The sequence below is a fragment of the Pan troglodytes genome, chromosome 2 (assembly GCF_028858775.2).
Source record: "Pan troglodytes isolate AG18354 chromosome 2, NHGRI_mPanTro3-v2.0_pri, whole genome shotgun sequence".
NCBI lineage: Eukaryota > Metazoa > Chordata > Mammalia > Primates > Hominidae > Pan > Pan troglodytes.
In genome coordinates, this window is record NC_086015.1 from 34901544 (window position 1) to 34915312 (window position 13769).

General features: G+C 38.6%; 1 protein-coding gene across 2 annotated transcripts in view; it reads right to left on the reverse strand.

Annotated features, from left to right (window-relative positions):
- The window catches only part of GADL1 (glutamate decarboxylase like 1), a 190180-nt gene extending 179112 nt beyond the window's left edge, over positions 1 to 11068 (reverse strand). The window contains exon 1 of one of the 2 annotated variants that reach the window (XM_009445070.5): positions 10493 to 10573. Coding sequence is in view for 1 of the 2 variants with exons in the window: in XM_009445069.5 (XP_009443344.1) it covers positions 10936 to 10972 (37 nt within the window). In the remaining variant the exon portion in view is untranslated. Of the gene's footprint in view, positions 1 to 10492; positions 10574 to 10935 lie in introns of those variants that run through there. The other variant, XM_009445069.5, reaches the window with a different exon arrangement.
- Positions 11069 to 13769: the final 2701 nt, after the last annotated feature.

Here is a 13769-nt window from a genome sequence, read left to right on the forward strand (position 1 = left end):
GGCTTTTCAGATTCCTTGAAATGCCATGTGAATTTAAGGATAAATTTTTATATTTCTGCAAAAATAATGCCACTTGGGTTTTGATAAAGATTGTGTTAAATCTGTACATTGCTCTGGGTAGCATGGACATCTTAATAATACAATTTTCTAATCCATGAACACAGTATGTCTCTTTATTTGTGTCTTTAATTTCTTTTAACAATATTTTGTAGTTTTTAGTGTATAAGTCTTTAATCTCCTTCATTGGGTTTGTTACTATTTTTTTATGCTATTGTAAATATTTTAAGTTTTTAAATAAAAATTTTAATTACTTGGCTTTTTAAGAGATTAGCAGTGAGAGAGCTGTGGAAAGACAACTGGTATCCCACTTGTCTAAGTCCTTCAACTCTAAATATCCTATTTGCTCATCCAACTCCAAATGCTTCCACGTCTTAGTCTACAAAATTCTGCCATTCCACTGCCAATAAGGAACAGGAAGGGAACGATAGGGATGCATTCCATATGATCTTGGTCGGTGTGAGGACAACACTTTCTACGGTCCGTCTCCAACTTGAAGAGCCACAGCCACAGTAGCCACAGATCAGACAACATTAAGTAGAGTATTTGAACCACATATGGGGACCTGAGATGAAGCCCAGCTGGGGAAGGAAGATGCCTTCCCTGAGACAATCCCATTTCATGAGAACTTTGTGATATACTCTTCAAAAATTAGCATCAGGCAAAAACTCATATTGGTGATCTCTGATTCCCTTCCTGTGCAAGTCTGCAGCACCTGTTGAAGAGACAGTCCTTAAGGAGGTGGTGGCAACAGAAGCAGAACCAAATTCAGTTCCCTAAATCCACGAGAGATAGAATCTGAGCACAGGTTCAGGAAGATACCAACCTCAACCACTATAACTTCATCAGTAGCCAAAAAAACTTAATCTATTTACCTCCTACACTTATTTTTCTATCATATTTTCTATCTGTGCTGTTTCCATTCTGAGCAGAAAGAATCTTTGATACCGCCCTTTTTCAGTTACACTATATTACGAGTGATAAAAGTCAAAGGTGTCCCTTCCTCATTATACATTGCATTTGTTATTTGGTTTGGAGGATATATTTAAACTAATCTTTATTAAAAATCATACTCCCCAGAGATTTTCATGCATACGTATACATATAATTCAATGTGATAAATATTTATTGAGGGAGGAAGGTAGAAAATACTTCTGATGCCAGGTACTTAATAACATATATTCTCTATCAACCCTCACAAAACCCTAGGGAGGTAAGCAGTGTTGTTTCTTATCACCTTTATCGTATGGGGGCAGTGAACTGATGGCTCATTGCTATTAGAGTCAGAACCCAAGCCTCAGTCTATATCAGAATAATGTTCAAACTTTGTTTTTCCCCTTTGCTCTCCTGACAAGCACCTAGTATTTGTTCGATACCAACTTAACCAAATATAAATTGGTCAAGATGATCATTTGTAAAAATAAGTATTTCCAGTCACTGATTTCCAGGGATTAGTAATTCTGGTGTGTTCCTTAGTAAATTTCTAACTCCTCATTATGCCTTAGAACACTATTAATCTTTTTCCAGAATTGCACTGTTCCTCCATTTTTTGCTTCTATATTTTTAATTAATTTCCAGCCAATTATTTTTTTCTTCTGTCTTATCCATGATTTAAAGATGTTAAAATAACTTAAGTATCCAGCAACAGGGGATTAATTAGAAAACATTTTAGATTCCAATGTAAGAATTTTTTAAACAATAGAATGACATTCATGCCTGTATAAGATGATGAAAACCAAACCAGATGGATAAAGCTAAAGAGCCTGGCCTAAAGTAAGTGAGAAAAGCATTTAAGCAAAACAAAAGCTTCATCCCCACCAAGTTTTTTTTTTCTTTTTGACAGAAACAATACAAACTCATTACAGAAAATACAGACAAGCGAATGAATCTAAGAAAAATTCTATTATCCACCCAATCATCCACAACTACTTTTAATTCCTAGGTGTAAATATTTTCAATTCGTTTCATATGTATAAATGGATGATTATTTTTCAACAAAACAGACTTCTATATAAACTATCTTTCAATCTACTATAAATAAGACAGCATTTACATTTTTGTTTTAAATTTTATTTTATACATTTTTTATAAAATTAAATTTTATATATTTACTTTTAATAGAGGTGAGAGCTCACCATGCTGCCCAGGCTGGTTTCGAACTCCTGATCTCAAGTGATCCTCCTACTTTGTCCTCCCTAAGTACTGGGACTATAGGCATGAGTCACCGTGCCCAGCCTATGTTTTTAAACTAATATTTATTTCTAAGCAATTTAATGAATATGAATATTTTACTATTGGCAGAGAAAAAAAATAATTGCCAGAAAATTAATAAAGAGATAAAAAACAGACTAGCAATAAATTTGAAAAATCCTAAATACACATCAACAAAAGGCTTAAAATATAAGTTTGCAAAACTGCCCCATAATGCATCACAATGAAAATTACTAATATTTGAACTAATTGGTAAATGAGAACATCAATTTTTACCAATCATTATAATGGTTCATGAAGCTAATACAAGAACTGTACTTGATCGCCTAATAAGAAGCCCAATAGATAAAATGACTTCATGTTTTTTTCTGGAATTTGAGGATTAGATTGAGGAATGTACTGTAGTCAAGAGGACTAGATATATCCAAAAGAAGAAGCAATATGGAGCCATTTCTGCACACCAAAAGACAAGGTGTTGATTTCTCACCACTAATTTTTACAGTATCCATAGTTTCTGCAGAAGTAAGCAAGACCCTCCCCCATGAGTAACTGTGCAGTTTTGCATTATAAAGAAGAAACTATGGACACAACAAGAGCAAACTTGGGCTGGTGAGAAGAGGACAGGGCAAGGCCAAGGGATGGGGAGTGGAGTGGAATAGCAATGTCTGACAAAGAGGCTTCATTGAAGGAGGGGACTCTGACCTAACCAGTGCTGTTGGAGCCTGTTGAGGTAGAATGACTTCTCAGCATGGGGTTAGCTTTATGCTAATAATTCATGTTGTAACTGTTTGCTCACCACAACTGCGTTATACAGAGAAGACTAGACAATTCTGATTGCTTTGCAGCATCCAGCCTGAATGGAGCTTCTGGGTCCCAATCTATATTGTTATGTGCAAGGTCACAGCCTAGAGCTCCTGGCAGGCAGCGTAAGATAGACAGTGGACAAAACCACAGACAATGGAGTTGATAGGGTACATTGGAGCTTCGGTCACAAATGTAGTCTGCTACTTCTTTCTACTTAATAATGATAATCATAATAACAGCAGCACGTACAGAATGAGCTAGTGTTAAGTGTTTACAGGTATCATCTCATGTCATCTTCACCACTACTCTGTGAGGCAGGCTCTGTTACTAGTTACAGATAAAGAAGCTGGACCTCAGAACTTGGGCAGCATGCCCAAAGACATAGTTCAGTGCCCACAGTGCCTAGACTTCAGTAACTGGTAGAGCCTGGACTCCAACATGGTGTGTCACCTCACCTCATTATAGCTGTTACTTAATAGAGTACTTAGCATATGCAGTCAAGGACTGAGAAGGAGGACACACTAGGGTTGTACAAACTGGAGTTAAAAAGAAGGTGCTGTGGTTTGAATGTCCCCTCCAAAACTCATGTTGAGACTGAATTCCCAATGTGGCAGTACTAAGAGGTGGGGCCTTTAAGAGGTAATTGGATTGTGAAGCCTCTGGCTCTTTGAGAAAGCATTTATAGATTATTGAGTTAATGATTTAATGGGTTATCATAGGAAGGGAACCTGGTAGCTTTATAAGAAGAGGAAAAGAGAACTAAGTTTGTGCATTAGCACTCTCAGCCCCTTTGCCATGTAATGCCCTGCACCACCTTGGGATACTGAAAAGAATCCCCACAAGTAAGAAGGTTCTCACTAGATGCACCCACTCGACCTTGGACTTCCCAGCCTCCAGAACTGTAAGAAATAAGTTCCTATTTTTTTTATGAATTATTTTGTTATAAGGAAGAGAAAAGAGACTAAGAGGCAGTCTTCAGGAAAAATGTTGAACCGTGAGCACAAAAGTAGTGTAATCCAGATTGTCAGTTTTACAAGCTAAATGGCCCTGGTTCTTCAACAGGTAAATTTTAAGAATAGAAAAGAATGAGAGAGAATCTATACATTAAAAAGACATCTCATAGTTTCTAAATGGTAAAACTAAATTGTCATAACTAGCAATGCATATATGAATGGTAAAACTATTTCAAAATGCAAGAAAGTAATGACAGTCAATGCTTGGTGTTCACAGGGGATTGGTTTCAGGTCCCCTATGGATACCAAAACCCGAGGCTGCTCAAGTCCCTTATGTGAAAGGGTATAATATTTGCATATAACCTAAGCACATCCTCCTGTATATTGTAAATCATCTCAAGATTATTTATAACACCTAATACGATGTGTTATGTAAGTAGTTGTTATACTGTATTGTTTTTGTGTTATTTTTTGTTTTTTATTTCTATTTTTTAAAAATATTTTCCTTCTGCAGTTTGTTAAATATGCAGATGCAGAAACTGCAGCTAGGAAGGGCCAACTGTACTAACAAAATCAGGATGCTGGTTACTTATAGGGGAGAAAAGAGCTCTGGGAATGGGGCACATAGAAGAGCCTTCTTAGACAATGGCAAAATTATATTTCCTCATCTGGGTGGTGGTTACGAGTGTACAAAATAATATTTGGGTGTTCTATGTGTGCATACCTCATAATTCAAAAAAGTTTAATAAACAGAAAACAGAATCACCATCGTGGAGTTGTGGAGACCCTCAGGAATCCTCAGAAGCTCATAGTGAAAGCCAAGTGGGAAGGAGAGAGAAGAGGGGTGTTCCAAAACCCCTGAGTGTCAGCAGCAGATTTAGTGGGGACAGATTCTATTTCTGAGATACTTTTTTCAGGATTTTTCCCATTCCATACCTATTATCCCCAAGTGGGATGCAATAGGGGTATTGCCTTCAAATCAAGAGATTAGGACTTCTCATTAGAACTTCTTATTCTTTCTTCAAGAGAAGGAGTATATTAGGGCTGCATAACAACAAGGAGACAGTCTCAAGGGCACTCAACAAGTTTATCAGAGTGCCTATGAGGGAAGATATTAAAAATGAAGTAGGGCTTTCCTTTAAGACTGAAAAAGAGTTCCCTACATGAAAAGTAATGTGGCTGGTGGATTCTGGAAAAAGGGACCCTGAATTCCACTTCTGTCAGAAAACCAAAGAGGCAACCAGATGTTAGAAAGAAAACAATGTCATATGTTCCCAGAAACAGTGCGGAACCAACAGTAAAATTTTTGCAATATATATAAATGTATAATATTAAAAGTTTACTCATTCATACCTGTATTCCCAAATGTTAATTTAAAAACAGAGAAAAGTTGTATTAGTACATTTTCATACTGCTATGAAGAAATACCCAAGACTCGGTAATCTATAAAAAAAAAAAAAAAAGAGGATTAATGGACTCACAGTTCCACATGGCTGGGGAAGCCTTACAATCATGGCGGGAGGCAAAGGAAGAGCAAAGGCATGTTTTACATGGTGGGAGGCAAGACAGCGTGTGCAGTGGAACTGCCCTTTATAAAACCACTGAGTCCCTCCCATGATGTGTGGATTATGGGAACTACAATTCAAGATGAGATTTGGGTGGGGACACAGCCAAACCATATCAGAAGCCATCTTACTTTACAAAGTTTCTTGTTCCTGGAGCTGCCTTTGCAGACAAAGAAATGATATTCAATGGTGGCCACCTTGCAAACACCTCAAGCACACGTGCAAAACAATTAGGGAACACTTACACAGGAGGTATTCGCGAACTGTCAGAAAATGTATACATAACAAAGCAAAAGCCAAAAGCAGAAATGAGACCAAAAGTTAACTATGACTTACAGCAAAGCAATGTATTTAACGTGGCAACATGCTGAAAAATTACTATTCTTAGTCACTGGATTCCAGTTAACTTTTTTTTTCCTACTTTGAGTTTCTTTTTAAATCACGCATCTCTTTTAACTCAATTATGCAATTTTGGAATGCTGAGAGGTTGGAAACTACTGAAATGTTCAAAAAGAGTTAGAGGAGGGCAAATTTAGAAAATTAGCTGAGAAGACAACCTTAAGTGCCCAGTGACAGGTGGTACAGTATAAGTGATCTTATAATATACATAGTTTATATTTCTTATACTGCATTCCCTCCTTGTAAAAGCAATGCAGATTCCTACATAAGAATCAGAAATATAATCAAAAGAATTTAAGGAATATTCACAATCCCATCTACCTAGAGACAACACCTATTCTTTGCTATCTAGCCACCTAGAACCTCTTGCAATGTGTAGTCATTGTCCAAACATGAAATGCATTCACATAGTATTCTATACTCTACCATAATTTATTTTAGCCATCCAGCTATTAGATATTTAGATGTTCCAAACAATGCCTCTTTGTTTGATATGTAAATGGTTACTAATTTTTACTATTACAAACAGCTTCAAGGAGGCAAAGGTGAATATAAACTTAATATTTAAATGCAAAAATGAAAAGAACTTAAGATTTCAGGAATCATGCATTGTCATGATTCTTGTCACTCTAAATCGTTCATGTATGAGTTTACTGAACAAACACATGTTAAATATATGTACCTATTATGTGCCAGGCACTTTGCTAGATGCTGGGGATGCAGTAAATAGACAGATGTGTTCCATACCCTCATAGACATCAGGCAAGAAATAGATATATAGAATTACAAGCATGTAAAAAAGAATGATGATATGGTCAATACAGCCTTTACCAAACACATTAGAAAAACCAGTGAACAGAGATAAAAATCTTGAAACATCTGTGGTAGTAACTCCATTATGCCAGTGACCAAAATCCTTTCTGAAAATCGCCTCCCTATGAATGACCTGGACTCTTAATTCATTCTCCTGTTTTAATATGTAAATTAACTACTCATTCTTTCCTAAAACTGAAAGCCCAAATTACAAAGACTCAGCAGCAGACCAAATGTATAGAGTGTGGGGTAATCATGCAGCTGGTGGATATTCTTCATCAATAGGTGAATATGAGATTGTGCTTGGTAGCATTGTGGAGTTGAGTGAACATCACCATGGGCTCTTCCTGTAAAATCACATGGTGCTTAACACATTTCAATAACCTCATTAACTTTCACATACAATTTTCTGAACATAATAAGTCTATAACCTACTACCTGCCATGCATTGTGCACATTATTCCTAATCTTCATGATCATCCTAAACAGTAGATATTTTTATCCCTACCTTACAAATTAACAAACTGAGGCTCACAGAGGTTAAATCTTGTATCCAGAGACCCAATCTGAACAGGCTGTTGGCTAGAGTATTTACTTTGCATTCTTCTTCCTTCCTTCCTGTGGTTACCAACAAGAGAACAGCTGTGGTGAGTCCGCCTGCTCCCAGGGTACTGCCTTATAAAATGGAATCATCTGTCATGATCTGAGAGGAACAGAATCAGTAAACCTACCCCAAGAGAAGGGCTGTTATAGAGAGTTCATCCCGTGGGATGCTGCCCTTTTCCCTCAGAGCCAGGCTGCTTTGATCCTTAGCAACCAAACAGCAGAGCACATATACATGCCCCTGAGAGAGGGGCAGTGAGCTGCCTCCTCAGGACTGCCACATCCAGCCCTACCATGAGTGCGAACCTCCCAAAACTGACAGCTTTTCTCCCCATCCTTCCCACTCAAAGAGGAAACAATGCTACTGTCATTTCAAGGGACTTAAAGCCACACACATCTCAGGGTCTTCTCCAGCATTCTTCCTGTGGTCCCAGCAGAGGCAGGCAAAGGAGGCTGTTCCAGGTCCCTGGCCCATATTCTGTAACATAGGCCAGGGCCAGGGATTAGGTGTTAGGAGTGTAGGGGTGCGGGACTCTGGAGTGAGAGCCCTAGGTTTAACGCCCAGAGCTGATCTTTACCCTCTCCAAGCCTTGGTTTCCTTAAGATAAAAAAAATAAATAAAAAGCGGACCATAATAGTATCCCCATTGACTTGTTAATGAAGGTTACATAAGATGGTATTTGCAGTTCAGCACAGCAATAGTAGGGACCATGCACCCAGTGATGAATTTTGCCTGTTGGGGGTTTCATTTAAATGATAAGAAAACAAAAAATGAAAAAGTCACAGAGAAAAAGAGAAAATCTAGAGTGGGGTAAAAAAAAAAAATACAGAAATTTTGGTCCCAACTGTCATGATTTCAATTTTATTACAACATGCCAGTCTTATAATGGTATATAAAAGCCAGCATTTCAACAACACATTTTTGACTGACCATGAAAACTAGAGTTTTACTTCTCTTTTAAACATGTTTTAACAAGAATCAAAGCTATTCAGGAAGAATGGAAAGTTGTGTTATTATTTCAAGTGATAGAGAAAAAAACATTATTTGAGTCTGAAGAATCATTCATTTTTAATATAATGAAAATTTGAATCTGATATAACTAATTGCTTAAACCTCTCTTGCATGTACTACAGCAAGATCATAAAAGATATCAAAGCATAAAGAGCAGAATAAGAATTCTTTATCTGCAACAGGATTCCCTATGGTATTCTTCCATAATGTATAGGTCTGTAACAGATATTCAATAAGAGAATTTAAGACAAGATATCATTTAACATACTAATTCAATGTTACCTTCAGGATCTCATCATACATACTTGGAGGATTACTTAGTCTGACAGATAGTTGTCTTGTACTCTTTTAAGATACCATAGCAAGCATTTGGCATAATTAGGTGTGTTGCTGCCTTATCACCTGCTCAAGGATAACCAGAGAGCAACCCAAGAATTGTGGTGTTTTCAGAAATTCAGATTTAAGGCAAACTTTGAACTTTACTATTTATAAATCATATATTCAGCTACCAAAGCCACCACAAGCTACAGACATGCTTTGTTACAAGGTACATGTTTAATCTAAGAAAAGTAGATACCTTGGTTTTTTTGTTACTGTTTTTAAAAGTTTCTATCATATTTCTGAAGACTATGCTATATGGCTTTAAAACAAGAATTAAGGTTAAAAACAAAACAGAGCAGGGTTAAGGTCAGATAAAATTATTCTAACCTTCCTTCACATAAAGAAGTCTCCTGTATTATTAGGATTCCTAAATAATCTATACTTTTCAATCCATTCTCAAATAGCCAAATAGTTATTTTATGTTATTTTATTTATTTTTTGAGACAGTCTTGCTCTGTCACCTAGGCTGGAGTACAGTGGCACGAGTCTTGGCTCACTGCAGGCTCCACCTCCCAGGTTCAAGCGATTCTCCTGCCTCAGCTTCTCGAGTACTGGATTACAGGCACCCACCACCACGCCCGGCTAATTTTTTGTATTTTTAGTAGAGATGGGGTTTCACCATGTTGGCCAGGGTGGTCTCAAACTCCTGACCTCAAGCGATCTGCCCACCTCGGCCTCCCAAAGTGCTGGGATTATAGGCGTGAGCCATCATGCCCAGCCTAACCAAATATTTAAATAAGTATGTGCTGACCCTAGAAACATGAGTCTGACAAAATGCCTTAGCAGTTTTCGGTGTCAGTTGTTTTTCTTCTTTTTAAGTTTTATTGTTTTTAATTGAGACATCATAATTGTACCTGTTTATGGGATACAATATGATGCTTCAACACATACATACATTGTTTAATGACCAAATCAGGGTAATTACCATACACCTGTCATTTCTTGGTGGTGAGAACACTGAAATCCTCTCTTCTAGCTTTTTTGAAATATACATTATCATTAACTATATTCACCCTACTGTGCAATACAACACTGGAATTTATTCTTACTAACTGCAGCTTTATACCCATTGACCTACCTTTCTACAGCCCTCTCCGCTCCCCAGCCTCTGGTAACCACTATTCTAACTTTCTACTTCTAAGTGCCAGGTTTTATTATGCCATATATAAAAATAATAATGATAATACAAGTTTTAAAGTTTTTTTAAAAGAGCGTCAGGACAGTTTTGCTGGAAACTCTCCCTGGGACATTAAAAGGTGAAATATTTGTTTCAGCCACATGGTTTCTGCCTCACCAACTACCGTGCAAAATTCGCAGCCCTGAAAATGACTGATCCGCAGGGGACCCCAGCTGAGTTACCTGACCTACCTGTTGAGCAGATGCCCCCAGAGAGCTTCAACTTTGAGACTTCATTAAGCTGTGTTCAGCACAATTCAAAAAAGTTATTGATACAAAGAGTAGTTATGCCTGGAGGATCACTCCTAAAACGCCAACAACTAGTTAGAATACCTGAATAACAATAATGATAACCTTTCAAAGAAGCAGTAACTATTATTTTACAGAAATAGAACTAAGTGGCACCTGAGTTATAAAGACAGTTTGGAGGAATTCTGCTGCACACGATCTTTAAACAACTAAGGTCCCCGTTCTCAATCTGCAGCTCTGAACCAAAGAACATTAACGGCATCACTTACTCTGAGATGACGGTGGCCTCTTTTAACCCCTGTTTATAGAATAGCTGGCTGCAGGTGAAAGGACTGAGATGATGCTGTCCTTGTCCCCCAAAAAGAAGCAAAATCATCTTTTTTTTACAGGGCAGGTACTTCCAGTCTAACTAGGGAAACATGCGGCAGTTTGCCAAGCAGTAAAATCTCAATACGCATTTATTTAACAAACCCCCATTATGTCTTAGGCGCGGTTCTTCGCGCTTTATAAAAGTTAACTCATTTGATTCTAAATAATAACCTTTTAGGTACGGAAAATGGAGAAAAAATCCATGAAGATGGGGACTTTCTACCCACCCCAGCCGCTTTACAAGGAAATAACCAAACTTCTAGTCCCCAGGTCAAAAATAAGGAGATTAAAACCCAGACAGGGGAGGTTAAGGACAAAAACCGCAGCCGCGCTGAGTCGTTACCGTCCACAGGACACTGGCGGTCCGAGTCGCTGCTCATCTCTGCTCCCCCACTCCAGGCTGCCCCTGGCGCGGCTCCCGCAGTCTGGGCGGCGACGGTGGTTGCCGAGGCAGCGCCCCCCGGGGGGCCCGCAGGTGCACCAGGCAGCCGCGGAGAGAACACCAGTGCAAACGGAGGGACGAGGACGCGTGCGCTCCGTGCTCCTTTCACTTTGCTATCCAAGGCTCCAGTGCCAGGCTTTTGCTGCCCGCGGCTCTCTGTTAATATTTGGAGCGCTGCTGGCTGCTTTGCCACAGGCTTGACCCAGGGCCAGGGTCTCTCCGCCTTTGTGGGGAAGGGGTGGGGAAGTGTGTGGGAGCGTGGGTAATTTGGGTAGGAAAAGGCAGGGAGCACCCTACCAGCCCTCCTAGGATACAGGCTGGGCAAGGCAGATAAGTGGCTCTTGGCCTGGTGACCTTTCCAGCGTCCAGTTCTTTGGAGTAACCACTTCGCAGAGCCTCATCCAGCCGGAGGAGCCCCAGGCTAAATATGATGCCTGCGCCAGGTCATCAGCTGAAGGAACCTATTTTAGGGCAGCTGTGGTGAACAGGATCCACTACCCATTCATTCAGCTCTGCCCTGACATTTAAGAGTTCTATAAGTGAATCCCTTTTCCCAGTCCACTTTCAACTTTGTGTGTGTGTGTGTGTGTGTGTGTGTGTGTGTGTGTGTGTGTGTGTGTGCGTGCCTCTGCAAAATTTTAAGTTTGGAAAAGGGAAATGGTAGGGGGTGGTGGGCATGTTGTTACCTTATAGTAATGAGCAAAAGGAGGTGGTAAAAGGTGAAATGTTGTAAAAGGCTCAATATTTGTCTAGTCTTTAGAGTAAAATTTTCTCCCTGTATTTGCTCCAGCAAGCCCTTGGAATTTTAGTTTCAGTCACATTCCTATTGTAAATTTAAATTTAATTAGTGAATGCAGCATTTTTGTCATTCCTCCAACAGGCTTTATGTTTAAAGTTAAATTCCCTTAGGAGCTTTTAGCTGAGGCTGTCGATGGGATAGAAACAATCAGTTAATGCCATTTCAAAGCACATTTATGACAACTACATTTACGGAGCTGCATTTGTAATCCAGATCTCAATGGACTAAAAAAAAAAAAAAAATCTCGCTTTACATTTGCAAATGCCTAGTGTCACTTCTTAGCAGGTGAATTTTTTTCCTCTGGCAAGCATAATTATAGTTCACATCAGTGAAGACAGGGCAGACCTTTCTTCCAAATAAGAATAGATTATTTCTAATATACCAACAACCAGAGTTACTAAAGTCAAGACCCTGCAGATAAATTTCAGAAAGACTGTGTAAGTTTCTGAGAACCCTACATACTCTTTTGTATCCAGTCTCAGCAGAAATATCACTGAGATCTAGTGATGAAAACATAAATAACACTAGGAGTTAATCTTCTGTAACTCTATTAAAATATACTGAAAGAAGTGCAGTCCTGTGTTGATTAATGATGGGGATACGTTCTGAGAATGCATATCGAGGTGATCCATCATGCGAACATCCTAGAGTGTATATACACAAACCCAGATGGTAAATTCTACAACACACTTAGGCTACATGGTATAGTCTATTGCTCCCAGACTGCAAACCTGTACAGCATGTCACTGCACTGATTAGTGTAGGCAACTGTAAGACAATGGTAAATAACTATGTATCTAAACAGAAAAGATACAGCAAAAATATGGTATAAAAGATAAAATAACATGTTACATCTGCATAGGGCACTTACCGTGATTGGAGCTTGTAGGATTGGAGGTTGCTCTGAGTAAGGCAGTCAGTATTAAGTGAGAATGAAAGCCCTAGGAAATTACTGTACACTACTGTAGACTTTATAAACACTGTACCTTTAGGCCATACTAAATGTATTAAAATATTTTCCTTTATTTAATAATAAATTAATCCTAGCTTATTGTAACAAATTTAAAAACTTATAAAACGTTTCTATAAGCCAGGCGTGATGGCTCACGCCTGTAATCCCAGCACTTTGGAAGGTCAAGGCAGGTGGATCACGAGGTCAGGAGATCCAGACCATCCTGGCTAACACGGTAAAACCCCGTCTCTACTAAAAATACAAAACAAAATTAGCCAGGCATGGTGGCGGGCGCCTGTAGTCCCAGCTATTCGGGAGGCTGAGGCAGAAGAATGGTGTGAACCCAGGAGGTGGAGGTTGCAGTGAGCCGAGATCGCACCACTGCACTCCAGCCTGGGCAACAGTGAGACTCCATCTAAAACAAACGAGGTTTCTATAAGTTTTTTAATTTGGTAAACTTTTTGACTTTGTCATAACACAACTTAAAACACATTGCACAGCTATACAAAACTATTCTTTGTATCCTTATTCTACAAGCTTTTTTTCTTATTTTTATAAGCTTTTTGGTTAAAAACTAAGACACAAACATACATATTCACCTAGGCTTATACAGATCATCAATATCACTGGTCTTCCACCTCAACATCTTGTCTCGCTGGAAGGTCTTCAGGGGCAGTAACACACATAGAGCTGTCATCTCCTATGATAACGATGCCTTCTTCTGGAACACCGCCTGAAGGACCTAAGGCTGCTTTACTGTTAACTTTTAAAATACATATATGTATGAGGAGTGCACTATAAAATAACTTAGTATATAATTAGTATAGTAAGTACATAAACCCAGTAACATAGTTGTTTATTAGTAGTATCAAGTATTACGTATTATACATAATTGTATGTGTTGTACTTTTATAGGACTGACAGCACAGTAGGTTTGTTTACACCAGCATCACCACAAACACAGGAGTAATACATTGCACTAAC